Raw genomic sequence first — 27,377 nt, forward strand, 5'->3', positions numbered from 1 at the left:
CTGGGAATGGGAACAGCTCGGAGTTCGTGCGCTGCACCCAAATATTCCCCTCGGGGTCTGCGCTCCTCGATCCCACCCCTCGGTGCTGCCAAAATTCCCGTTCCAGGCTCGGGAATCGCCCGCTCCCGGCTCCTGCCTCCTCCTTTCCCACAGGCTGCCGGCGCCAGCGGGAATTCTGCACCAAAGAGGGATGGAGGCAGGGAAAGGTTTCGCTTTTCGGCTGCCAAATCTCCCCCTGGTGAGGAGCGGGGTCCCCTCAGTGCCACCCCCGTGTCCCCAGCGCCACCCGGCTGTGTGTCACTGCAGTCCTGAGCTGCAGCTCATTCGCCCATCCCGAAATATTTCCCTGTGGGCAGGAGCACCGGGAATAGCCGGGAATGGGCCGGGACTCCTCCCTTGTGCCGGGGCTGATTTGATGGAGGCTTCGGTCGCTCCTTCCAAAATCCCGAATTCCCGTTCCCCGCCTCTCTCCAGCCATTTTCCCTCCCAGCACCGACCAGCAGCTCGCTTTTCCCGAAAATCCGGAGCATCCCAGGCAGGAGGAGGGGGGATGGCTCCACACCACAAACGCACCGCTATTCCCACCTCTCTCTTCCCAGGGCTGCTGCTCACTCCCTGCTTTGGGATTTCCAGCGGGAATTTGCTGCTGGATCAAAACAGGAGCCCCAAAACAGGGGCTGGAGAGAGCAGGACATGGAAAAAGGCCAGGGGAGATTCCCCCCTCATCATTCCCAGTGAGAACCACAGCGCTCTCCTGCTTTTTTCCACTCTTTATTCCAACCATCCGCTTTGGTTACAGGTCTGAAAGGGTTGGGGGGGTTTTTTGGTAGCTGTTGTGGTGGATTTTTTTTAAATTTTCCTCTCCTGTGATCCGCCCCCGCCTGCTGTAATATTATAAAATCCTACAAGACAGAAACGAGCAGTCGGTATAATAAATATCTGTTAGTCCACAAAGTTAAAGTGCTTTGAGAAGGGCTGTGAGAAGCTCTGTCCTGGGCTGGGGATGGGGAACATCTCGGGGGTGTAGTGCAGTAGGAAGCTCTGGCTCCGGACGTGGCCCCTCCTGAGTGAGCAGGAGCCGGGACAGGCATTGGAAGCACGGCCAGGGTGTCCCCTGGGTGTCCCCGCCCAGGGCAGGGCCGCTCCGGGCTGGGCGAGGTTGGGACAAGGAGCGGGACCCCCCTTGGCACAGGGGGAAAATCCCGATTTTCACAGTTTAGTCTCGCTCCGAGACCTCCGAGAGCGCGGGGACAGGGACAGAGGCGGGGACAGCCCCCCCGGTGCCCTGAGATCCGCGGCCGCTTTCCCTGAGGACGCCCAGGGCAGGGTGGGAGCGGGCACGGCCCCTGCGCTGCCCCTCGGCTCGGCTCAGCTGCCTGCAGAGCATTTGTGCGTCTCCAGCATCCTCCCAGCGCCTCCCGCTCCGCGCCGGGCTCTGCTCCCACCTCCCCTCCCCGTCCCCGCACCCCAAATCCAGTCACCTTCCGAGGCTTTTCCATGCAAATTCCCAACGCGGCCGTGGCTGCGCCGATTCCCGACCTCCCTCCCACACCAAACAAATAAACAACGACCCGAGCCCCCCTCAAGCAGGAGGGGACTCGCCGGGGGCGTCCCAGCCCCCACCTCGGGAGGCAGCGGGCATCCCACAGTCCGGAGGAGGCCGAGGGCCGGCTCCTCCTCCTCCTCCTCCTCATCTTCATCACATGCAAGGAGCGGCCGCGCCCTGAGCATCAGCGCATGCATGGCTGGCCGGCGGGGCCGCCACCGCGTGTCGCGCCCTCCTCCCGCGGCTCCGCCAGCGAGGCCGGCGGTGAGGGGCGCTCAAAGTCCACGGGCAGGGCGAGCGGGACGGCGTCAGTGGAAGAGCTCGGCCAGGGCCACCACGAGCAGCAGCTGGAGCCACGAGGCCAGCACGGCTGGGGCATGGCCGCGCTGCCAGAGGAAGCGCTGGTGGTTCATCAGGTGCTCCTTGACCAGCGCCTGGCGGAAGCCGTCCTCCTCGGACACGCAGACGTAGCGGCCGTAGTGCTCGCGGCTCACGCTGGGGATGAAGTGGAAGCAGTCGTGCTGGGGGTGGGAGGTGTTGCAGCTCTTGATGAGCGTGTCCTCGTGGTACCAGTTGTAGGTGGCGTAGTGGGACTCGATGGAGCAGTTGAGGTAGTAGCGGGACTGCAGCATCACCGAGACGTTGTGGAAGTCGTCTGCGGGGACACGGGGTGAGGGTGGGTTATTGGGAGCAGTCTGGGTTTTAGTGGGGTGGAGGAAGGCTCAGAGAGAGAACTCCTCAAAATTTCTGCTCTGCCCTGTTATTGCTGCTCCCATGTCTCTGCCTGAGAGCGCCGAATTTCAAAATTATAATAATTTGGAGGGAGGGGGTTTGCATTTTCTATTTCAGGGGAGGCTCCTGCCTTCCTTAGCAGACACTTGTCTGTTCAAACCGAGACAGATGACCCGTCCAAACCCATCCAAACCTAAACCCCAAACTCCTACCTCAAACCTACCACCAAACCTGTCCATACCCATCCTATACTCATCCCACAAACCTTCCAACTACCCATCCAAACCCAATCCAAACTCCAATGCCCAAACTCAATCCAAACCCATCCAAACCTACCAAACCATCAAACCCACCAAACCCACTCCAAACCATCCAAAGCCATCCCAAAACCCCCAAACTCATCCAAACCATCCAAACACTTCAAACCTCCAACCCTCCAAACCCATCCAAACTCATCCAAGTCCATCCAAACCCAACCAAACCAACCCAAATCCATCCAAACCCATCCAAACCCATTCAAACACGTCCAAACGCTTCCAAACCCATCCAAATTCCTCCAAAACCAATCAAACAAGCCAAACCCGCCAAACCCATCAAAGCCTGAAATCCAACAATCCTCAATCACCCAACCACGCCAACATCTCCACATACCTTCCTTGACATCGCCCTTCTGGCAGCTTCCTTGCCACGAGTCCAAGTTCAGGTTCTGGTGCACATCCCTGGGAGATGGGAATGGAAATAAACTCCAACAGAACTTCGGGAAGTGGTGGTTCAGAGATGGGAATCTCCCCCCTCCATCCCAGTTTCAGAAGGTTGGAGATGACCAGCGTGAGACCCAGCAGCAAGGAGAGGGGTTGGGTGTCCAAAACCCTTCAGGGGAGCGAGGGATCCATGCAGGGCACCCCAAACTCTTGGGGAGAGGGGTTGGGTGTCCAAAACCCTTCAAGGGAGGGAGGGATCCACACAGGGCACCCCAAACTCTTGGGGAGAGGGGTTGGGTGTCCAAAACCCTTCAGGGGAGGGAGGGATCCATGCAGGGCACCCCAAACTTTCAGGGAGAGGGATTGGATGCACAAAACCCTTCAAGGGAGGGATGGATCTGTGCAGAGCACCCCAAACTTTTGGTGAGAGGGACTGGGTGCCCAAAACACTGCAAGGGAGGGAGAGATCCATGCAGGGCACCCCAAACTCTTGGGGAGAGGGGTTGGGTGCCCAAAACCCTCAAGGGAGGGATGGATCCACACAAAACACTCCAAGGTTTTGGGAAAAGGCGTTTGGGTGCCCAAACCTTTCAAGAGAGTGATGGATCCACACAGAGCACCCAAACCTTTGGGCACAACGCATCCACCCCAAACCCACGCACGCGTTCAGCCCAGGAGGGGAGTGCTGGGGGTGTGGGTGTTTGCCCGGTGGGATTGGGGTGGGAATGGCCCCCCACACCTGGTGAGGGCCAGCGAGAGGCAGGAGCCGTTGGCCCAGCCGCAGTAGGGGTCCCTGGCCAGCACGCAGCTGTGGCAGTTGTTGCGGTAGGCCCCGCACATGTCCATGGGCAGCTCCAGGACGCGGCTGCTGGAGCCCACGTAGAGCACGGCCTGCGGGAGGAGAGCACAGCAACGGTCATTCCGTGTCCCAGGGAAGGTCAGGAAGGAGCTGGAGCTGCTGGAAGGAGGCCAAGGAGATGCTCCGAGGGTGGAGCCCCTTTGGAGCCAGGCTGGAAGAGCTGGGAATGTTCACCTAGAGAGGAGACGGCTCCAGGGAGAGCTCAGAGACCCTGCCAAGGCCTGAAGGGGCTCCAGGAGAGCTGGAGAGGGAATTTGGAGTGACAGGACACTGGGAATGGCTTCCCACATCCAGAGGGCGGGGATGGATGGGATATTGAGAAGGAATTGTTCCCTGGGAGGGTGGGGAGGGGCAGGGATGGAATTCCTTGTGGCTGCCCCTGGATCCCTGGAAGTGCCCAAGGCCAGGGTGGATACTGGGGCTTGGAGCACCCTGGGATAGTGGAAGGTGGGAAAGGAATGATCATTAAAGGTCACAGGGTGATCATTAATGTGATCATTAAAGTGATCATTAAAGGTCACAGGGTGATCACTAAAGGTCCCTTCCAACCCAAATAGTTCCATGATTTCCCTCCCAGACCCCAGGGCTGGCCCTGACCCACCCATGCCTGACCCACCCCATTCTCCCACCCCCGGAGCAGGGACCCACCCTGGCGTGGTCCAGGATCATGGACTGGATGGGATCCTTGTTGGGGAACACCTGGATCTCCACGATGTTCTGCACCCCGTCTGGCAGCTCCACCACCTTGTGGATGGACCCCTTGTCTGGGGAGAGAGAGGGCACAGCCCTGGTGAGGGGGTGACGGGGACAGGAGGTGCCTCCTGGACCTGACACCCAGCGAGGGCAGGAGCAGCACCCCGAGGGAACAGGGCTGGGAATCCTCAGGGTTCCCCCTTCCCAAAGGGATCCCTTCTCCCCTCAGCCAGCGGGAGGGGAAGCCCAGCTCGGGCAGGACCCCCAGGGGACTCTGTGCCCATCCCTCAGCCCTTCCTGTTGGATCAAGCTGCCCAGGGGGACCCTGCAGGGCACTGGCTGTGTTTAGATCCAGGATTCTGCAAATTCTCATTGCTCTGTCCCTCTGTTTCTCTCTATTTCAACTCTATTTCTCTATTTGACTCTTTCTCTGTTTCTCTGTTTCTGTATTTATTTCTGTTTCTCTGTTCTTGTACTTGTTTCTCAATTTCTTTGTTTATTTATTGCTCTACATTTCTATTTCTCTTTCTCTGTTTCTCTTTAACTCTGTTGCTCTATTTTCTATTTTTCTCTTTTTCTCTTTGTCTCCATTTTTCTGTTTCTGTGGGGGCCTGAATATATGTATTGTTATAACAGCAATAAGAATACAACAACTGAAATGTAATGAGAGTCCTATGTATTAGATAAGTGGGTCCTAGCTACTCTAAATGAGTCACAGCTGCAAAGTCCTTAGTTGGGCAGCAGCTGTGGCTCATAAAGATAGCTGCGATAAAAGGGGTGGGCTGAGAGCCCTGGAGGAGCCCCTGAGAAGACATGAAGAACTGCACTACAGAGAACAGAAGCAAGAAGGTATGGACGCTTTAAAGAAGACAATAACAAGAATACAACATGTTTCTACCTCTGTTGTTCTGTTTCCCTATTTCTCTCTATTTCTGTTTCTCTCTAGCTGTAAAATCCCAAATCCATCACTCGTGGGCCCCAATCCAAGCCCAACCACCCACCGAGAGCTGGCTGCACTGTCTCCATCACAAAATCAGCAATTTAAACCCCTGCAGGTCCCTCCACGAGCGCCAGGGAGCACATCCCACAGATGGGAGGCACCAGGACAGCTCGGGCAGCACCAAAAACCAGCAGGGCTGCTCTTGGGGAACGATTTCTGCCCCCCAGCACGAAGCGTGCCCGCCTCCCCCGTGCCTGGGACGCTGCCCGCAGCCCGCCTGTGCCCACACAGCCAGCCTGGCAGCGTTCTGCTGTTCCCGAAATTTGGCAGCTCGCCGCTGCCTGACGAACATATGCCAGGCTGGGCACGCAGCCCTGCCCGCGGGGAATGTCCCCTGCGCGGTGTCCCCGCACCTGTGGCCAGGTAGAGGACGTTGTAGCGGCGCCCGTCGGCCGCGGCCACCTCGTGCACGCCGATTTTCTGGTAGCGGTGCTTGTTGTGGAACAGGGGGCTGCGGGACGGGGACAGCGGCTCCACCCGCTCCTCCACCTCCGGGTGGCTGTCCGCGATCTTGAACGTCTCGCTCGGCGTGTGCTGCCCCGAGGGGACGCACTGCGGGACAGGAGGGGACAAAAGGGACACTCAGAGGGTGCTGCCCCGAGGGGACAAAAAGAACCAGAGTCAGAGGGTGCTGCCCCGAGGGGACACACTGAGGGACAGGGGACAGAAGGGGACAAAAGGGAAAATCAGAGGGTGCTGCCCCGAGGGGATGCACTACAAGTAGAGAGGACAAAAGGGACCAGAGTCAGAGGTGGGCGGGGCGCTGAGGATGGCAGTGGAAGGGACAGCTCTGCCCCACGGGTGTTGTCACTGTGCCCGTGCCAGGTGCCCTCTGAGATGCTCTCTCCCCGTGCTTCCCACGAGGAGATCAGACCTTTTCCAGCCTCCCTCCATTCCCAGCTCATCCCTCGCTCCGTGTCCCCTCCCCGGGATTCCCCCGATCCTCCCGCGGGGCGGCTCCTGCCCCTCCCTCACCTGGCCGGGTTTCACCTCCGGGGTGGGGCCGTTGTAGCCTTTGAGCCGCGATGTCCTGAACACGTTGTCGATGTCCCCGAAGGAGTAAACGCAGACGGCAGAGCTCCCCCTGAGGGCACAACGACAGGGTCAGGGGGGACATCGGGCAGTGCCCATCACCGTGCCTGCTCCAGCTGCTTTCCAGCCCTGGATTTGGGCCAGGGCCCCTCACCAGGTGTTGGTGAAGAGCCCGTAGACCTTGGAGTGCCGCCAGTCACCGGCAGGGACGAAGAAGACGTCCTGGAGCCAGTTGAAGTTGCCCTTGGTGACGGGGTCCACGCAGATCAGGGTGGCCTTGAGGAACGTGGTCCACTTGGAGGCTGAGAGGGAGCTGGTTCCTCCCCTGTCCTCCTGGGGGACAGGGACAGCCGGGAGGGAGTCAGGGTTTGGGGGAGAACACCCCAAAATGCCCATCCTGATCGGGAGCTGCGGGATGCTGCCACAATCCCGTTCCTGCCATCCCAGTGAGATGGAGCAGGGAATTCTCTCCCTTAGCAGGCCAAAGGACTCAGAGGGGCCAAACCAAGCCTGGGTAAGCCCAGGGGAGCTGGCACACGCCCTGTCCCCCCCAGAGCTGTCCTGGCTGCCACCCCAGCCTGTCCCCAAGGTACCTTACACAGCTGGGCCACCCGCGAGATGTTGCGGGGCGCCTCGGGGCTCTTGTCCGGGTTGTCCTCGCGGAAGAAGTAATAAATCTTGTCCTGGTGAGGCTCCTCGTGCCTCAGCGTGGTGGCCTTGACAAACTGAGGGTCTGGGGAGGCAAGGGACAGAGCTTGGACCTGATTTCATCAGGGGAGCCAGCAGTGGGGACAGGGCAGGCAGTGGGACACGGCTGTGGCCCAAGGAAAGGAGAGCTCCGAGCTCAGGTTGGTCCTGCTGATCCCTGGGAAGGCTGAGCTAGAACTGAGACTAGATAGAATTAAACAATAAAACAGGGATTTATTAAAAGGATCTCCCCAGTGGATGCACCTTGGGCAGCACAAGAGCCAACCAAGATGAGCCAAAATGGTCACAAAAATGGACACAGAGGTCTCTGACTTTTGTAAGTTCTTCTCCATTTGCATATTGGAATTAATTGTCCAATTGCAGCTTTTGGTTATGAAATCCCATCCTTCTTGTTTTTCTCTCTCCAGCCCACATTGTTTGTGCCCTTGGGCCTGAGATTTGGATCATTTGGCCTTGGTCCCCAGCTAGAGCAGGAATTGTTTTGCTCTGTGCAGAGAGCTCACCATCCCCTAACTCAGCCCACCAGACCCACACACTACGGCAGAATCTGAAAATACAAAAGCTAAACCTGAGGCACCAGTGCCACCTTCCCAGTGCCTCCTGCCTGACTGCACAGACTCATTCCCTGGAGCCTGGGGAAGCCCTGGCAGCCGCAGAAACCGAGTCCCTCCCACTCTGGGAGCTGTTGTGGGAAGGAAGGAAGGATCCCTCAGGAGGAGCAATCCGTGCTGTGCGTTGGGAAAACCCCGTAACGCCGTTCCTATTAATGCACCCCTGTGTCCCTCTGAGCATCCTGAGCTGCGGTTTCCATAGCAGGGAATCTCCAGGGATCAGAGCCCTGCAGTTCCCACAGCAGGGATCAGTCTGGCAGCCCTGGGGCTCTCAGGCCTGGCTTGGTTTCCCCCTCCCTGTTTAATCCTGCTGTCATTTTAATTCCATTTTTATCCCATTAATCCCCCATTTCCCCCCCCGGGAAGCCACCACAGCAGCCACCTCAAGCCCAGGGAAGTGGAGCAGGGTCCTTTCCCCATGTCCCCTCCCTGGGTTTGGCCTGGCTGGGGTTTGCCCTGGACCCCTGCCCGCACTGGAAGTTGCCCAATGCTGTGGGGCAGCTGCCACATTTTGCATTTTACACAACTCAATTTCCTCCCACCCCACAGGAGGGACTTGCCAGCCTCATTTCCCCATGCCCCAAGGACAGGGAAGTCACTTTTGTGCTGGTTTGGGACAGCTGGCTCCCTCCTGGCTGGCACCAAGGGCACCTGATCTGTCAGATTGAGCTTAGGGGGCACTGGGGCAGTACAGCTGCACCACAAACTGGAACTTCTCTACTGGGGAAGCAACATTTAACTGTGGATCTCCCTCAGCACAAAATTCCATTGCCAAAGAACCAGGAATTTCCAGTTCTTGATGTTCAGAAGGTACTTTAAGAAGATCAGGGACCCAGTGATGTTAACTGGTTATGGGATTTATCTCATTGATAGCTTTACACCAATAATTGTCACCTTTGGGTATTGGCCACTCCTTGGCTGGCACTGGCACACCAAACAGGTCATAAAGGGTTTGTTTGGGCTCAAACTGGTCAAACATTTGGTGTCTGAGCCTGCTGACTTGGCTAAAGCAACCCAAACATTCATTTTTTTTGCGGCTCTACAGCCATATCTGCACTGCAAAAGCCAGTAAAGCAAAACTAACGAGTTTTGCTTAATCTGACACCAATCAGGCTCCAAAAGAGGCTCTGGAGTTTCTCCTGCCCCCTGCCAGCTGTGGGGGGCAGAGAACAGTGGGGAGCCCCCCAGTGGGAATGTCCCCTTGCTGGGAATGTCCCCTTGCTGGGAATGTCCCCACTCACTCTGCATCACGGTGTCACTGGTGTAGAGCTCTCCCCCGCCCCTCACGCGGCGGAACCGAGGGATCTTCCCGTTCTGCTGGCTCTTCTTGATGGTGGAGTAGATGTCCTGGCCTGTGGGGAGAGGATGAGGAGGAGTGAAAGCAGCCAGGACTTCCTGGGCATGGCAGGGATGGTGGGTGTGGAACAGGAATCCCAGTCCTCCAAGGGTGGCAGGGACACTTCTTGGAAGGATCCTCACCTGTCCCCACACCAGGACTGGAGCAGTGGGATCACTGCAAGCCCTCCTTCCCAAGTCCCTCCCAACCCAAAGCATTCCCAATTCAGGTATCTCCTTCTGAGGTCCCTCTTGACCCAAAACATTCCTGATTCAAGTCCCTCATTCCCAGGTCCCTCTTGTCCCAAAACATTCCTGATTCAGGTCCCTCTTGACCCAAAGCATTCTTGATTCAGGTCCCTCGTCTCAAGGTCCCTCCTGACCCAAAGCATTCCCAATTCAGGTCCCTCCTCCCAAGGTCCCTCCTGACCCAGAACATTCCTGATTCAAGTCCCTCCCAGGTCCCTCTTGACCCAAAACATTCCTGATTCAGGTCCCTCCTCCCAAGGTCCCTCTTGACCCAAAGCATTCCAATTCAGGTCCCTCCTTCTGAGGTCCCTTCTGACTCAAAACATTCCTGATTCAGGTCCCTCCTTCCCAAGTCCCTCTTGACCCAAAACATTCCTGATTCAGGTCCCTCCTTCCCAGGTCCCTCTTGACCCAAAGCATTCCTGACCCAAAACATTCCTGATTCAAGTCCCTCCCAACCCAAAACATTCCCAATTCAGGTCCCTCCTTCTGAGGTCCCTCCCCACCCAAAACATTCCTGATTCAGGTCCTTCCCAGGTCCCTCCTGACCCAAAGCACTCCTGATTCCCAACGTTCCTCCCACACAGAGCCCCCATCCCACGCCCCAGTGGGAATCTCCAACCTCTGTCCCAACGGGATGTGCATTTCCACGGGGACAAAATGGGGAGAGCCAAGGGGACAAAGTCCTCAGAGCAGCCTCAGGGGGTTGCTGTTTGTCCCAGGGAGGCTTTGGGCACAACAAAACCGCAGGAAAACAGGAAAATGGGAAAATATCCCACTTACCATCGACAACGACGAGGGTGTTGGAGTCGGGGGTGAAGGGAGCAATCCCTCTCCCATCCCAGGGCTGGCTCTCCTTCCTCTGTGTCTGGGGAAGGACAGAAGGGGATCCTGAGTGGGGTCAGGCCGGGTTTTCCCCATCCAGGAAGGGGGAAGGATCCGTACCACGTTCCAGCAGGTGGGAGCGCAGGCGCCGGTGCCGCACACCAGGAGCCCGTCCCCGTACTGCTCCACCAGGGTCAGGTAATTCCGGCTGTCCTCCTGCAGGGGAGAGGAGCCTGGCCATGGCACAGAGCCCCCAGCACCTCACGGATTCCCAGACCCTCCCTGGGTTTTCCCAGATCTCCTCATCCAGAGGGAGCTCATGTGGAGCACACACAGTTCCTTCAACCAAATACTCCAGCTCTGCCCATCCCGCTGGTCCCTCTTCAACCCAAATTCTCTCCATCCTGTTATTCTCTCTTCAAACCAAATCCTCCCCATCCCATTGTTCCTTGAACACAAATCCTCCCCATTCCATTATTCCTTGAACCACTCAAATTCTCCCCATCCCGTTATTCCTTCAACCCAAATCCTCCCCATCCCGCTGTTCCCTCTTCAAACCAAATCCGCCCCCTCCCATTATTCCCTCCTTCAACCCAAATCCTCCCCATCCCATTGCTCCCTCACAGGTGGGACCTACCAAATTCCCAGAGGACACGCACTGGCCTTCATTTCTCACCGGGAACTCTTCCTAGGATAAAGGAGAGGGAAACGTTTCCATTCCTGCTCTCCCAAGGCCACCAGGCATGGGCTCAGCGTCCCACAAGGTCACCAAAACCCACGAGGTGTCCTTGTCCCCCACCCCTGGCACCTGAAATCCAGCATGAAGGCCAGGCTGGATGCCAGTGACGAAATCTGAGCATTGCTGCTCCCAAGTCAGAAAGGATCCCTGGCTGGAAATATCCAGGATGGATCCAGAAAGGATCCCATGGAAAGAGCCAGGATGGATCCAGAAAGGATCCCTGGCTGGAAACATCCCCCCTGCACAGCACAGAGGACCTCAGAGGGATCCCACCAAGGGAAGAACCCACCCATGGCCAATGTGGGAGATTTAACCCTAATCCTAACTCTAATCCTAACCCTAAACCTAAACCTAACCCTAACACGAACCTGGAGGGATCACACTCAGGGAAGAACTCATCCATGGCCAATAGGGAAGATTTAACCCGAACCCAAATCCTGACCCTGGCCCTAAACCTAACCTTAACCCAAACTGTGGTAACATCCAGGATGGATCCAGAAAGGATCCCTGGATGGAAACATCCAGGATGGATCCAGAAAGGATCCCCCCTGGAAATATCTATGATGGATCCAGAAAGGATCCCCTCCTGGAAATATCTATGATGGATCCAGAAAGGATCCCAGGTTGGAAACATCTGCCCTGTGGGACAGTGAGAACTTCCGAGGGATCCCACCCAGGGAAGAACCTGCCCATGGACAACACGGAAAATTTAACACTAATCCAAATCCTAACTCTAATCCTAAACCTAACCCTAACCCAGAGGGAACCTACTCAGGGAAGAACCTGCCCATGGCCAACAGGGGAGATTGAAGCCTAAACCTAAGCCTAAACCTAACCCTAAATCTAACCCTAATCAGGGGGATCCCACCCAGGGAAGAACCTGCCCATGGCCAACAGGGTAGACTGAGCCCTAACCCCAACTCCAACCCCAACCTAACCCCAACCATTCTTTCCTGCTGGGATTATGCTTCCTGGCATGTTGGAGCTGGCTGGGCAGAGACCAGGCTCATCCAGGCCTGGAATGTGGGTTGGGAGATGGATCCCAGACCCTTTTGATGGGGTTTTGCTCCAAGCCCGTTAGCGGCGCCCCTCACCGTGTAGTTCTCACGCGTGGCAAAGTCGTAGTAGTAGAGCCTGCCCTCGCCCCCGACGTAGATGGAGGAGGTGTTTTCCTGGTGGAAGAACACTGGGAACCTCTCCCTCCGTGGGAACACATATTCCTTGGCACCTGGGAAGGGCACACACCTCAGGGAGCCGCTCTGGGGGCATCCGCTGAGCCCATCCCTTCCCGTGCCCTTGGAGGATGGACAGGGTGTGGATGCCAGGAGGGTTGGACAGGGTTTGGATCCCAGGAAAGATGGACAGGGTTTGGATCCCAGGCCAGGAAGGATCAACAGGGTTTGGATCCTAGAAGGGATGGACAGGGTTTGGATCCCAGGAAGGATGGACAGGGTGTGGATCCCAGGAGGATCAACAAGGTTTGGATCCCAGAAGGTATGGACAGGGTGTGGATCCCAGGGCCAGGAAGGATGGACAGGGTTTGGATCCCAGCAGGATGGACAGGGTTTGGATCCCAGGAGGGATGGATCCCAGGCCAGAGCCCATGTCTGACAGACGAAAGTTTCACCACCCCCAGACTCCATGTCCCAGACAGGAACAAAAAGTGACAGTCAGCCTTCAGACGTCCCAGCTGGCATCAGATCCGTCTGTCTGTCCCTCTGCCCTTCCTCTTTCACATCCCACCTTCTCCAGCCCCCGTCCCTTCAAACCCTTGCCATTCCCGCTGCATGGGCTGGGTGAGGCTGGCCCTGCTTCCCCCGGGATCCCAAAACCCGAGGTGTGCTCAGGGATCGCTCCGGAGCTCAGGGCCGCCCTCTGCCCGGCACTCCGAGCTCTCCATCCCCGCTTTTCCCTCTCCCAAACACAGCAGCCTCTGCCCTGGGCAGCGCTCCCAGCGCTCGGCCAAAGGCTGAGAACGCCGCTGGAGCTGGCAGCCGGCACCGCCGGCTAATTAATCAGCGGCGCGTGGCTCTTAATTGCCAGGGCTGGCACTTGGCACTGCCCAGCCCAGCAAGAGGCGCCTCGGAGGTCAGCGGACACTGAATTCCCGCTGGGTTTGGGGGTTATCCCCATCTCCTGCAGGTCTCTCATCCCTTAAAACAAGCAGAGTTTTCCCAGCAGGGCTTGGGGAAGCTGCCAGAACCATCCAGGTCCGATTTGGGGACACAATGAGGGGACAGCTCCCTGTGCCCTGCCCACCCTCCCTTGCGCCCTGCCCAGCCTTCCCTGTGCCCGAAGGCTCTGAGAAACCCCTGAGCCTGAGCTGGAGAAGCTGGCACAGAACCTTCCAGGCTGATTCTGCAGCAAGGCTCAGTCCCAGCCTGCCCAGGACAGGCACAATCCCCTTCACACCCTCTCCCTTCCCAAAAACCCCATTAAAGTGCTGTGACCCCATCACCAACACACCTCGAGGGGGTCTGCCCAGACCTCACCAAACTTTGAAACCCCAGCCCCTAAATCTCTGCTAACCCAGGCAAATCTCCAAGTTTTGAGTTGCAGCTCCAAACTCAGCTCCTCCTCCTCCTCCTCTCCCACACTTCTCTCCCGCTGCCCTGAGGGTCCTTTGGGGGCTCTTCCTGAGTTCCCCGAGCCCCTGCCGAGCTGTCAGCCGCAAACAAAGCAGCCCTAAACAATCATTTGGCCGGCGCCGAGGTTGTTGTTTATCCTGCAGCTCCCCGGGGACTGAATCAGAGCCGAGAGTGGAAACAGCTCTGCCAGCCTCCAGCCAGCCTGGGCTGGGCTCGGAGCTGGCAACGGAGCCTCCGAGCGCTTCCAGGAGCGCCTGCTGGGGTCCCTGTAGGGCTGGTCCTAAACCCTGCAAAGCTGGTCCTACCTAAGCCCTGCAAAACTGGTTCCAAGTCTTGCAGAGCTGGTTCCAAGTCCCGCTCTGCCTGCAGCAGCTTGGGTTAGGGAAGGGGTTTGGATCCTGGTGGGATGGGGGAGCATCCCTGCACCCCAAGCTATGAGTCTGGGGTTTGATCATCCCTGCACCCCAAAACGCAGGTCTGGGATTTGATCCCCTTCTTCCCTGATGGGATAGGGGAACATCCCTTCAGGGATGAGTCTGGGGTTTGAACAGCATCAGGAGATGAGGATGAGGAGGCAGAGAGCATCATCTCAGTGCCAGAAAAGCATGGAATTGTTGGCAATGGAAGAGACCCTAAAGTTCATCTCATCCCACGCTGTGCCAAGGGCAGGGACAACTTCTGCTGTGCCAGGGTGCCCCAAGCCCAGTCCAGCCTGGCCTTGGACACTTTCAGGGATGGAGCCATGTCCCATTGTGTCCCCAAAGAATGGGACATCTCTCAAAAGCTGCTTTTGACACTGGACAGAAAGGCCCCTGCCCTTGGAGGGCTTGGCCCTGCTATCACCCCTGTCCCCAAATCCCTCCCGGAGCTCCAGGGGACACAGGGCTCATTCCCAGAGCCTGGCTGACCCCTCCGAGCCCCCGTGCCCTGCGTTTGCCACCAGCCCTGCGGCTCGGGTGACAATCAATGGCACCACTGTCCCTGGAAATGTCCCCGCTGCGGGGCCTGAATGGGAGAAAGGGCGGCTTTGTGCTCGGCTGAGCTCCCGCCAGAGGGGAGGGGAGGGAGCGGGGACATCAAATCGGGGACAGGGACATCCTGGATGGTGCCTGGGGGGAGGGAGGGGAGCAGGTATTGGAACTAGGAGATGCTCCAGATGCGATGGAGATCCTATAAATAGACATTGTCATATTGGCTTTTTGCAAATATTAAAATGGATTTTAGATGTGTGGGTGTTAAAGTAAGTTTGTTATAAAGATATGGATTTTATTTCTGCTGTTCATTAAGCCTGATATCAGTGTGCTGTGTCACAGTGCCTGCTGGGATGGGACAACACCCAGTGAACACAGGGTGAGCACAGCTGGACAGATGTGCCACACAGGGTGAGCACAGCTGGGCAGATGTGCCACACAGGGTGAGCACACCTGCACACATGTGCCAGCCAGCAGCACTCACCCTCTGCTGGCAGTGTGGGCCAGGGCCCAGGACTGGAGGGGATAAAAAGGAACTAAAACCACAACCCAGGAATGCACAGGCTCTAAAAGAGCAGATCCAAGGCAGAGATGTGCTAAACAATCCTCAGAACATGTAAACCAGTTTGGGGAAAGTTTACTGAGCACAAGGGTCTGTGAATATGCAAAGGGCTGATGTAATTAAAGGTATTTAAGGGGTTAGGGTTAAATTTGCCCTAAACCAGGACATTCCCCAAAGATAACAGGGGGCTCTTGGCTGATGCCACAACAACCTTTGCTCTGTGCTCCTTGTCTCCTACTGTCCTTTATTTAACTTTTTCAATGTTCACAGGACAGTGAACGTGTTTCTCATAGAGTGAGGGGAGCAATCCTGCTTTCCATCCAGCCTTTGGTGACAGAGCAAGCAGCTCCCTGTGGGACCAAGAGCCCCTTGAGAAGCATCAGAGCATCCCAGAGCAACCCAAAGCATCCTAGAGCATTCTGGAGCACCCCAGAGCATCCCAAAGCTTCTGGGAGCATCCTGGAGCATCTTGGAACATCCTAGAGCATCCCAGAGCATCCTGGAGCGTCCCGGAGCCGGCTGTCCCCACCCCCGGAGCAGAGGGGCAGCGTGGGCTGCAGCCTCTCCCCGCAAACCCCATCTCCCGGCCCGCCTGGGGCTGAGTCAGCGCTGCCTCTCCCTCTCCCTCTCCCCTCCTCTCTCCAGCATTCCCGGCTGGCAGCGCCTCCCGCAGCCCAGACGCTCCTGAGTCACCGGCTCTCACCGCTCCTGGCTCCAGAAAAAAAAAAAGAATTTCTGGGATTATGCCCTTTTCTGACTTCTTCCGATTGCTATGGCGTGATTTATAAATCAGTGCTGCCTCACCCTTCACACGAGACTGAAAATGGAATAAAAGGTTTTAAGACTCCTCTCAGTTGTCCCATCGCTGGGTCAGGAAAGGGTTAAATCCGACAGGAATTCTGTGGGGATGCGGAGCTGGGGCGGAGCAGGGTGGAGGGGATGGTACTGACGGGATAAAATCAGGATCTGAAGTAAAGCATTTATCTGAAATATTTATCTGAAATAAATGGAAGTGGAAGTGGGATGGGAGCAGAACCTGCTGGGTTCTGGGAGCTGGGGCGGGTATGAGGCACTTCCTTCATTTCCTGCCCTTAAATCCCTTCAAAGTGGGAAAAACCTTGGAGTGTGAGGTGGGAGAGCAGGGAAGGGAGTCTGTCTGGCCCTGGAATTGTCCACTCCTGAAATTGCCCTCTCCCTGGAATTGCCCCCTTCTGGAATTGTCCATTCCTGGTACTGCCCTTTCCCTGGAATTGCCCTTTTCCTGGAATTGTGTTCTCCTGGAATTGCCCTCTCCTGAAACTCCCTGTCCCTGGAATTGCCCCACCTGGAATGGCCCTTTCCCTGGAATTGCCACTCCTGGAATTGTCCCCTCCTGGAATTGCCCTTTCTCTGGAATTGCTCCCTCCTGGAATTCCCTGTCCCTGGAATTGCCCTCTACTGGAATTGCCCTTTCCCTGGAGTTGCCCTCTACTGAAATTGCCCTTTCCCTGGAATTGTCCCCTCCTGGAATTGCCCTTTCTCTGGAATTGCTCCCTCCTGGAATTCCCTGTCCCTGGAATTGCCCTCTACTGGAATTGCCCTCTACTGGAATTGCCCTTTCCCTGGAATTGTCCTTTTCTCTGTAATTCCCTCTCCCTTGTATTCCCTGCCCCTGGAATTGCCCTCCCCGGGCACTGCCCGTTCCCACCCAGCCCCCAGGCTGAGCTGTGCCACCCCGAGCTCTCCGGTCGCTGTCACAGGCCGGGGACACGCGGCCGAGCCGCCAGCACGCGGCAAACCGGGACTGGCACGGGGCAAGCCGGGATTGGCACGGGGCAAACCGGGATTGGCACGGGGAGCCGGGATTGGCACGGGCGCGGTGCCGAGCGCTGGCAGCCGAGCCCCGCCGCCCAGGAGGCCCCGGGAAGTGTCGCTGTGACGGGTGGCAGCGCTGTCACTCGCGGTGGCCCCGATGGCACTGCCACCTGCTCCGCTGCCCGCGCAGCCGCCACGCATTCCCCGGCTCGGATTCCTTTCCCCAGCGCCGTGACGCGTTCCCACCTCGATGACAGCGCGTCCGGCTGGGATCGGCGCGGGAGGCAGCAGGAAACGCTGACTGGAGGGCTGGGAATGTGGGAGTGTCCCTGGATGTCACCTGGGACGCTCTCATCCCGGCTCTGAGTCAGGGCGAGCAATCCCGGAGCTCCACATCGATCCCGCTGCCGGGATAGCACCGGGAGCTGCCTGGATGCGGTGACAGCGATCCCTGTCCCGTTGCCAGTCTGGATACAGTGACCTCGAGATCCCTGTCCCACTCTCGATGAGGTGACACCAATCCCTGTCCCATTGCCAGTCTGAATGCAGTGACATCAATCCCTGTCCCACTCCCGATGCAATGACAGCAGTCCTCGCCCTGCTCCCAATGTGGTAACACCAATCCTTGTCCCATTGCCAGTTGAGATGTGGTGACACCGATCCGTGTCCCACTCCCAATGCAGTGACACCGATCCCTGTCCCACTGCCAGTCTGGATGTGGTGACACCAATCCCTGTCCCATTCCTTATGTGGTGACACCAATCCCTGTCCCATTGCCAGTCTGGATGCAGTGACACCAATCCCTGTCCCACTCCTGATGCAGTGACACTCATCCCTGCTCCACTCCCGATATGGTGACACCACTCCCTGTCCCATTGTCAATCTGGATGCGGTGACACCAATTCCTGTCCCATTGCCAGTCTGGATGCTGTGACACTGAGATCCCTGTCCCACTCCCTCTTCCCGCAGGATGTGTGACAGCAGCCCAGGTCCCCTTTTCCCAGGACTGTGATTCAGGGCCACTCCCTGAGTCACTCAGGACTCCATCCCAGCTCCCAAACTCCGCACTGCGGCTGGAGTTTCATCATTCCCTCACACCAGGCCGAGCCAGGAGCACAATCCCTGCATTTCCCACCTTCCCAAGGGGACAGGGACACCCCAGGGTCCCCTCTGTCCCCAGAGCAGGGCTGGATTCACCACACTGCCGCCTCCCTCCTCGCCGAGCTCCAGCAAGAAGCCAAGCTGCATTTTCTCTCTCTTTTCTTTTTTTTAGACATTCTATAAATTCCCAAATTGAGGCATTTCAGGAAGAGGAAATATGTCTCCAAGGAGCTGCTGTGCTAAGTTCTCCTTCCAGCGTGACTTTGCTCAAAGGGAACAGAGTGACACGAGGGAACAGTGTGACACTGAGAGGGGGGGCACGGCGGGGACAGGAGTGTCCTGTTCCCATGAGATGGACGCCTCAGGCAGCCTGGTGGGACAGGAACATCCCATTCCCATGGGATGGACGCCTCAGGCAGCCTGGTGGGACAGGAATGTCCCATTCCCATGGGATGCAGCTTCAGGCAGCCTTGGCAGGCACTTGGGACAGAGCCTGCAGCAATGGGGTTTTTTATAGGAACAGCCTGACTGTAAATGAGGCATTTCAGGAGTTTTGGGCAGGTTTGCTCTGACCTGCCACGGAAAATTTGCAGGCATGTGACTGTGAGGTCCCAGCACCATCCCACACCTCACGTGAAGTGACACATTTCTCATTTTCTGGACGGGTTTCCGAGAAGGAGGCGAAAGGAGAAACGTTAAGTGGCAAGAAATGTGTGGAGGCCACTTCCTCTGCTGTGCCCTCCTGTCCCCAGCCTCTGCCACGGCTGCACCCCAGGAGCAGGGTCCTGAATCCCCAGAGTGCCCAGGGACACCCCTCTGGAGAAGGAGAGCCTGGAAGGAAAAGTGAGGGATCACCCCAGGCTGAGGGATCGCCCCAGGGCAGCCCTGCCGTGTTTCGGGTTGTCCCGTGCCCCAGCCTGGGTCATTTCTCAAGGGAAGTAGAAGCAGAAGAGCAGAAGTGACAGTGACACCTCCAGGTTTCTGTCCCATCCCCCAGGATCTCCCTCCTATCCAAATCCCACCCTGGCCCCACTTTTTCTCCCTCCACGTTCCTGTCCCAACTCCCGGGAGCTCCCTTGGGGTCCAAACCCCACTCTGGCCAGGCTCTCACTCCCTCCATGTTCCTGTCCCTCCCTCTGGGGGCTCCCTCAGGGTCCAAACCCCACCCCAGCCTCACTTTTGTTCCCTCCACGGTCCTGTGCCAACTCCCAGAAGCTTCCTCTGGGTCCAAACCCCACCCTGGCCCCACTTTTCCTCCCTCCACGTTCCTGATCCATCCTCCAGGAGCTCCCTTGGGGTCCAAACCCCACCCTAGCCCCACTTTTGCTCCCTCCGCATTCCTGTCCCAACCCCCCCAGGAACTCTCTCAGGATCCAAATCCCACCCTGGCCCTGCTTTTGCTCCTTCCACGTTCCTGTCCCATCCCCCAGGAGTTCCCTCAGGGTCCAAACCCCACCCTGGCCCAGCTCTCACTCCTTCCACATTCCCCTCTCCTGCCCAGCTCGTAGCTGACAGGACTGTGGCCACCTGTCCCTGCTTTCCTGCTCTCCCCTGTCCCTGAAAGGAGCAGGGACCCCCAAAAACTCCTGGGGCAACCAGACAGAAAGCTTCTGGCTGAAGTGAGCCATTCCCTGCTTCCCTCACACGCAGCTCCCTGCCACGGCTGTGTGTCCATCCCACCCCGAGGCTGGAACGCGGACCAGCGAGTCCTGGTGGAATTCCCGGTGTTCCAAAGGCAGCCCAGCCTCTCTCGTGCCCCTGGGGCAGGGAAGGGCAGGGGCCAGGCTTGCAGTGATGCCTGGGCTGGGCCTTCCCACAGCAGCATCCCAGGAAGGAGCTTTAAAAGGTTTTCCAAAGTGCTTTCCCATCAGCCCGGGCTGGGTAAAAGCCCTGACGGGAATTTTGCCGTTCCCTCCATCCTGCAGGAAAGGCTGCGGTTCCCAAAAGCAGGGATTGAGGCTGTGGGCTGATTTCCTTCCCATTTTCCAGCTGGGGGAAGAAGGTCCAGCTGCTCACTCAGAACCTGCACAGGCAGGGAGAGAGGGACTGGTGGGGACACACAGCCCCAAAACCCACCGAGGGGCCCAGGAGCTGGCAGGAAACCCCAAAAGAAGAGGTGTGAAAGCAGCCTGAGCTTTTTCACACTTCTATCTCACCCCAAGATCCCGGCAAGGCGCGGCCACGGGACTCAAACGGAGTTTCTCATCCCCCCGAGACACTTTGGAGATGAGAGATGAGATGATGAGATGATGAGATTCATCACCAAGTTCTCTCGTTCTTATCTCACCTTATCTCATCTCTGCCCCCCCAGCCCTTCCGAGCTCCTCTCGGTGCGAAGGGCACGGCCTTGTGGGACCACAAACATCCTCACCCAGTGGGGTTTTCTGCTTCAGCTGGGAATTCCTCTATCCCTGTTTTTCCCGGCCCCTTTCCCCCTGTCCCTGCGCTCGCAGGGTGCCCTGGGGAGCTCCCTGCCCTGCCCAGCTTTTCCCTGGCTCCTTTCCCCCTCTATCCCCGCGCTCCCGGGGTGCTCACTGTGCCCTGGGGAGCTCCCTGCCCTGCCCAGCTTTTCCCTTTCCCTTTTCCCCCTCTATCCCCGCGCTCCCGGGGTGCTCATTGTGCCTCGGGCAGCTCGCTGCCCTTCCCAGCTTTTCCCGAGCCGGGCAGACAATGGAGCCCGCATTAGCAGGGATAATCCATCCCACAAAAGCCGGCGATCCCGATGCCCGGCAGGGCCACGCTGCAGAGCCCTCTCGGAGCACACAAATGCGCTTTTTCAGAGGCACTCTCCTAAAGGAAATATCCTGGCAAGTCGACCGTTCCCCAGCTATTTCTGGGAGCGCCTTGGGGGAAAAAATCCCTTTTGGTTCGGGAATTGAGCTGCCGGGTTTGGGACTGGGATCCCAAAAGCTCTTCTAGGAGCCGAGCTGCCGATATCCCTGCTCCAAGCTGGAGCTGGAATTGATCCCAAACACCCACTCAGCCAGCAACAAAGGAGACCCCCCTAACCTGCATCCTGCGGGGAACAAGCCCTGGATTCAAAGCCGGGGCTCTGCTCGCCCCACGCTCCCAGGGAACGCTGGAATTCTCCTTATTAAACATCAAACCCCTGGCTGGCGGGCTCGGCAGCAATTCCATGAATACTAACACGGCCCCACTCTCGCTCCCCCCATAATTATGCAGCACTGGAGCTGCAAGGCGAGGCCGGAGCCTTTGATTCCGTGGATTTGTGCCATCCGCCAGGTCCGGCCTTCCCGGCTGCGCCCCACGGCTGCAGGGGCTAAATTTAGAGCCAGGTTTTGCCACTTCCCAAAAGCTCCGCTCTGCAGCGCTGGTCCCAGGCTGTGAGGATGGAATTTTATCCAACAATGGCACAAGCACTGCTGGATGTTGTGTCAGTGCAACAAAGGATGGATTCGGCGGATCCGGGGAGCCCCTCCCAGCCCAGGAAAGTCAAACATTGATTTCCAAGGAAAGGCTTTCCAGGGGAAAGAGCTGCCCCGAGCAGCTCCAGCAGCAGAATAACCCTGCTCCATCCGCTTCCCTATCCCAGCTCCCCACAGCTGGAAAACCCTTCCAGGGCAAGAGTGGGCACAGGGATGGGCACAGGGCACGGCCACCTTGGTGTCCCCAGGGAGGTTCTGAGTGGGAAGATCCAGAGGTTTTATCCCTGTGGAATGCAGGTGAGGCCCTTCCCAGCGGGATCAGGGATGGCCCTGCTGTGCCCTTCCCAGTGGGATCAGGAAGAATCTCAGTGGGATTTGGAATGGCCCTGCCATGCCCTTCCCAGAAGCATTGGAAAGAATCCCAATGGGATTTGGAATAATCCTGCCATGCCTTTCCCAGTGGGATTGGGAATGACCTCACCATGCCCCTCTCAGTGGGAATGGGAAGGATCTCAGTGAGGTGGGGGGAATGGTCCCACCGTGCCCATCCCAATGGGATTGGGAAGGATCCCAGTGGGATCAGGAATGGCCCCACTGTGCCCTTTCCATTGGGGTAAGGAAGGATCCCAATGGGATTGGGAGTGGCCCCACTGTGCCCTTCCCATTGGGATTGGGAAGGACTCCTAGAGAATTGGGAATGCCCCTGCCATGCCCTTGCCAGTGGGACTGGGAAAGATCCCAGTGGGGTTAGGACTGGCCCTGCTATGCCCTTCACAGAGGGATTGGGAAGGATCCCAGTGGGGTTGGGAATGGCCCCATTGTGCCCTTCCCATTGGGATCAGGAATGGCCCCACTGTGCCTTGCACAGAGGGATTGGGAAGGATCCCAAAGAGTTTGGGAATGGCCCTGCTGTGCCCTTCCCATTGGGGTCAGGAAGGATCCCAGTGGGGTCAGGAATGGCCCTGCTGTGCCCTTCAGAGAGGGATTGGGAAGGATCCCAGTGGGATCAGGAATGGCCCTGCTGTGCCCTTCAGAGAGGGATTGGGAAGGATCCCAGTGGGGTCAGGAATGGCCCTGCTGTGCCCTTCAGAGAGGGATTGAGAAGGATCCCAGTGGGATCAGGAATGGTCCCACCATGCCCTTCCAGCCCCCTCCTGCTGCTGGAGGTTTCCCACAGCTGCTGGGTGCTCCAGGTGGGTGCCAGCCCCGGGCCATTCCGGGTTTGAGCCCTCCCAGCACCCTCTGTGCGCCCGCTGACCCAGGACACTGATTTCCCATTCCCCTCACGTCCAGCCCTGGCTGCAGCTCCGCATTCCCCAGACCCGGAAAGCCCCCGGGGACAGGAATGTGAAACCAGACTTGACAAAACTCTTGAGATCCCAGCACAGCCCGGCCGGGGCAGTGCGAGGGCAGGTCTCTGGCTGGGACCGGCCTCGAATTCCTCAAGGCAACTCCCGAAACTCGCCGTGCCCGTCCCTCCCACCTGCCAGACGGGAATATTCGCCCCCGGTGCATAACGAGACGAGGAATCATCACAATAATCGCTGCCTGACCCAGGGACCCAAGGCGGGGAGGGGACAGGTGACAGAGCAGAGCTGTCATTAAGGGCTCTGTCACCCTAACCCCACGCCTCAATCACACCTCCACATCCTGCTCCCCTGGCACTGCCACACGGGTGGAGCTGGCAGCAAAAGGGTGCCCAGCAGGAGGAACCAGGCCTATTTCTGGAGCAGCCTGGAATAGCCACGGAGCTGGCTGGAACCCATTTCCCCTCCTCGCTCACCTCCCAGCCCTTTTTAGGATGCGAGATTTTCCCGAAAAAGCACCTTGGACTTAGATTTATTCGGTGCTCAAGCTTAGATTTAGTTTGTACTCAAGCACTCGGGTCTAAATTTAGTCTGTCCCATTTAAAGCACCGACTGCATCACCCACAGAACACCTTCCCAGGCCGCTTTTCAGCAGTTCCGTCCCCAAATTGGCTGGTGCAGAGCTGGGAGCTTGGTCAGGAATTGGCATCTGGCTCCTTTTTCCAGCCACAACTTCCATCAGTTGTGCCCTGCCTGTTGTTTTTGTGTCGTGCTCTTGCAACAGGAGGTGCCTGTGATTCACTCCATTTGTTTGGTTTGCTTTTCTTCTTTTCCAATCTGCGCACAGCAAAACATATTTCTTTTTTCTTTTCCTTTTTTTTTTTTTTTTCCTTCCCCAACCAACATTTTCAGTTCCCAGCATCCCCCAACCCTGTGAAAAAGGAGAAAATAGCACTGCTGGGAAAGCGAGCAGCTTTCTCCTGGAAATGGTGATGCTCTGAGAGCTTGGTGGGAAAGTGTCCTACAAAGATGTTTCACACCATGGGACCACAAAAAACCCCAGAGATGCTGTCACTGAGGAGAAAAGCTGCTGCTGGCACCAGAAATCCCTCGTTTGCCGCAACAGGAGGAGATGAGGACCTCAAGGATCATCTCATCCCATGCCCTGCTATGGTCAGGAGCATACAGGGTGCTCCAAGCCTGGCTTTGGGCACTGCCAGGGAGCCAGGGGCAGCCACAGCTTCTCTGGGAATTCCTTCCCAAAATCCCATCCATCCCTGCCCTCTGGCAGTGGGAGCATCCCCTGTGTCCTGCCCCTCCATCCCTGATCCCAAGCCGCTCTGCAGCTCTTTCCAGAAGGTTCTGGGGGCCCCAGCCGTGCCGTGCCAGGGCACGGAGAGCTCCCCGCCAGCCCTGCTGACACAGCTCTCGCAGTCAGGGAGGCAGCCAAGCCTAGCAAAGCCCAGGAGCTGTTCCAGGCAGGCAGATTCCCAGAAATGCCAATCCAAGGGCCCGCTGTAGCCCGGGGCGGGCTGGAGCCAGCTCACCCCGCCGAGGGTCAAGTGTATAATCCTGCCCTTCTTCCCTCGGGGACCTGCTTATCTCTGCTGCCTGCGGCTTGCAGCTCACCTGTTAATGAGCTGGGAATAATTAAACAGCCGGGGCCCAGCCCACCCCGCGGTGGGATGGATGAGCTTTCCTCGGCGCTCTCTCTGCACGTGTGGCTGAGCAGGGACGAATTGCTGAGCGTGGCAGCAGCTCCGGCCCTGCCTGCGCTGCAAAGGCCGCGGGCTGCAGCAGCCCGAGCCCGCCCCAGGCTCCGTGCCACGCTCAGCGTTTTGTGATGCTCGGTGACTTTCCGGTCAGGAGACAGCCGGGCCGGGCTGGGCTGTCCCCGGTCCTGGGACACGCCGAGCAGCGAAAGCTCCGTGTGGGATGCGGCTGCACCTTTGGCAAAGCGCAGAGGAAAATCCAGGGAGGCAGGGGAGGATGAGGAGGGAAGGGATGATGGGAACACTCCGTGAGCCCTCCGCAGGACACGGGGAAGGGCAGCGGCCGGGGACACTCCTGGGTCAGCCTCCAAAGGGAACGGGGCAGAGGCCCTGCCAGCAGAACCGACTGGAGCAGTGAAGTGGAGCTGACCTTTGCTCTGTGACAGGAGGGAGCCCTGCAGTGCCCGGCAGTGACCACTTGCCCACGGCCACCTGTGCGGGCTGCAGGGGCCACGGAGCTGCAGAACACGGAGCTCCAAAGTGCTGGGAATTGTTAATGCAGGAGCCCCGAGCAGCAGGACAGGCCCGCGGTGCTCCTTTGTCTGCAGGGGTGAGCCCAGGGTTGTGCCAGTTCAGCCTGGGGGTGTTTTGTCCCACTTCCCCTCAGATATTTCTCACTGGGAACTGGGGGCCAAAGCAGCGGAGCTGCAGGGAGGGCAGGGTTTGGTGAATCCTGGGAAGCTCCAGATGTCACCAAACCGGTGGAATTGAGCCTTCTGGTGTCACAGACTCACTGTGCATGGTGCTGGTGAGGGGAGCGAGGCCGAGGGATGGAGAAGCATCCACAGCTTTGCCCGATTTCGTGCGCTGCAGGCAGGGAGGGATCGCTCCTGCAGAGAGCCCGGCTCTGCCCAGCCCCACAAATCCGCACCCTCGCCCTCCTCGGGGCTGGGACACGTGGAGGTGCCTTTGCCGAGCCGCATCACCTGCTGCCTGTGCGGGGCCGTGGCGTGGAACAAATTTAATTAGGGGAGAGCTGGCAGCTCCCGCAGAGCCCAGGGCCAGCCCTGCACCACTGCAAAGGCAGCAGCGGGCCCGGAACGCCGCTCCCCACCCCCAGGAACAGGGGGCCGAGCTGGAAATCAGCCCTGTGAGCTAAAAAGCAGCACTGCGAGCTGAAAGTCAGAGCTGCTAGCTGGAAATCAGCCCTGCGGCTCCATCCCCCCCGCTCGGCTGGCGAGGGCCGGGCTCGGAGCGGGCTGCAGCTGCGGCAGCCACGTGCTGAGCCCGGAACGCAGAACATGCTGAGCTTTCAGTGCGCCCGGGCCACCGGGAAGTTCAGCGGGGGTTCGTGGTCACAGCAACCCCCAGCCCGCTTCCTCACCCTCCTCCTCCTCGCTCACCCACTGCCCTACTTCGGGAGGGTAGAGGTGACACCAAGGAGATGTGAAATAGGACACGTCTCGCTCCTATCGCTCCCTGACTGCAGTCCCACTCTAGCCCGGGGCCCTCCTGAGTTCTCAGAAATAATTACAGGCACGGAAAGGAGAGCAGGTGAAATGTTCTGATTGGTTTCGGTGACAGGTGCTAGCAGCCTTCAGTGCCACCCAGACACGGGTGACAGCATTGTGCAGGGACACAGGTGGGGATCGGCCACTCCGTCCCTCCCTGTCCCTCGATTTCCAGCTGTGGGGAACAGGGGGAATGTCCCCGGAGCAGCAGCCCCCGTCCCCTTCACCCGCAGCCAGCGCCGGTGACGCCATAGCGGAGCAGCCTCCCCTGCCCTGCGCGCCGGTGCCGCTCCCCTTTGTGCGACAAGGTGACAGCAGAGGCCACCCCCGAGCCGCGCACACGGCCAGCACCCCCCTCCCCGCTCTGCCAGCCCGGGGAAGGGCACGCAAATGCCAGCGGAGGAGAACAGATGGCACGGAACGAAGCGGGGGAAATGGGCGTTCTCGGAAGTTGCCAGGGAATGGGGAGCAACAGAGGAGCCCTTGTGCTGCAGAGCCCGCCCGGCAAAGCCAACGGGGTCTTTGTTCCAGCCAGCCCGGAGGGGATTCATCCCAAAACTCGGGATGAAACCAGCGCCGACACACCAGGCTCGGAGCCTTGAAAACATTTCTTTGTTCGGGTTCGCCCAGATCCGATCTGGTTACAAAGTCCTTACGTGCCGTTTGTAAATTTTTTCCCCTGAGAGCAGCGGTCCTCGGCAAATATTTACTCCCCGAACTCGTCTGCAGCGAGTAGGGCGAGTTCAAGCAGATAAATAAGTGCATTAACTATGTAAATATATACTTCTGCTTTCTGGAGAGCTGCAAGTTAGGAAACGTGTCAGAGCTTTTTGACAGCCTTTAATATACCCAGCAGATACGGGGGGAAAAGAGCTTTTCGACAGCCTTTAATATCCCCAGCTCACAGGAAAATGCTTTTAAAACATAAAAAAGAAAAAAGAAAGAACGGTCTAAAAACCCAAATAAAAACCAACAGCCTCAGCCCACAGGCATTTAACGAGAGCCAAAAGCTTCCCCGAGGACACAAAAGAAATAGAAATAACCCGAGTGCTCAAAGGACGAGCCGCAGGTAGGAAGGAGCCGGCGCGGGGAGCAGCCGCACGCCGAGGGCGCAGCCGGGACTCACCTTGGGGAGCCGCGATGATCCTGGGGTTCACCTTGGGGCGCCCCGCTGCCCACGCGCCCAGCTGGCAGAGCCACAGGGCCACCAGGAGGGCAACAGGCGACTTGCTCCTGCCCATTCCTAGTCCGGGAGCGAGCGGGGATCGGCAGCCGGGAGGGCTGACAGCTGCATCTCCCCGCGTACAAAAGGCTGCGAGGAGCCGGGCGCAGCCAATGGGGCGGGAAGGGCGGGCCTTGCGCAGGGAAGATGGAGTAAAATACTCAGCAGCTCGCTTAACGCACCTGAGATCCGG

General features: G+C 58.1%; 1 protein-coding gene across 1 annotated transcript; it reads right to left on the reverse strand.

Moving 5' to 3' along the window:
* Positions 1 to 755: 755 nt before the first annotated feature.
* On the reverse strand, positions 756 to 27,303 carry SEMA7A (semaphorin 7A (JohnMiltonHagen blood group)). The gene is made up of 14 exons (XM_064721834.1): positions 27,089 to 27,303; positions 12,125 to 12,258; positions 10,929 to 10,979; positions 10,412 to 10,507; positions 10,250 to 10,334; positions 9,124 to 9,234; positions 7,157 to 7,296; positions 6,718 to 6,896; positions 6,507 to 6,615; positions 5,885 to 6,083; positions 4,487 to 4,602; positions 3,719 to 3,870; positions 2,930 to 2,997; positions 756 to 2,201 (listed from the first exon to the last, which is right to left on the reverse strand). The coding sequence occupies exons 1-14, from the start codon at positions 27,201 to 27,203 to the stop codon at positions 1,855 to 1,857; spliced, it is 1,902 nt and encodes a 633-aa protein (XP_064577904.1). The 5' UTR covers positions 27,204 to 27,303; the 3' UTR covers positions 756 to 1,854.
* Between the last annotated feature and the right edge of the window lie 74 nt (positions 27,304 to 27,377).

The sequence above is a fragment of the Zonotrichia leucophrys genome, chromosome 10 (assembly GCF_028769735.1).
Source record: "Zonotrichia leucophrys gambelii isolate GWCS_2022_RI chromosome 10, RI_Zleu_2.0, whole genome shotgun sequence".
Lineage (NCBI taxonomy): Eukaryota > Metazoa > Chordata > Aves > Passeriformes > Passerellidae > Zonotrichia > Zonotrichia leucophrys.

Coding starts and splice junctions, on each gene's coding strand:
- SEMA7A (XM_064721834.1), bottom strand. CDS start 27,203: ATGGGCAGGAGCAAGTCGCCTGTTGCCCTCCTGGTGGCCCTGTGGCTC. Junction 9,235..10,249: donor CACCCTCGTCGTTGTCGATG/GTAAGTGGGATA, acceptor CTCTCCCCACAG/GCCAGGACATCTACTCCACC. Junction 3,871..4,486: donor TGATCCTGGACCACGCCAGG/GTGGGTCCCTGC, acceptor CTCCTCCCGCAG/GCCGTGCTCTACGTGGGCTC.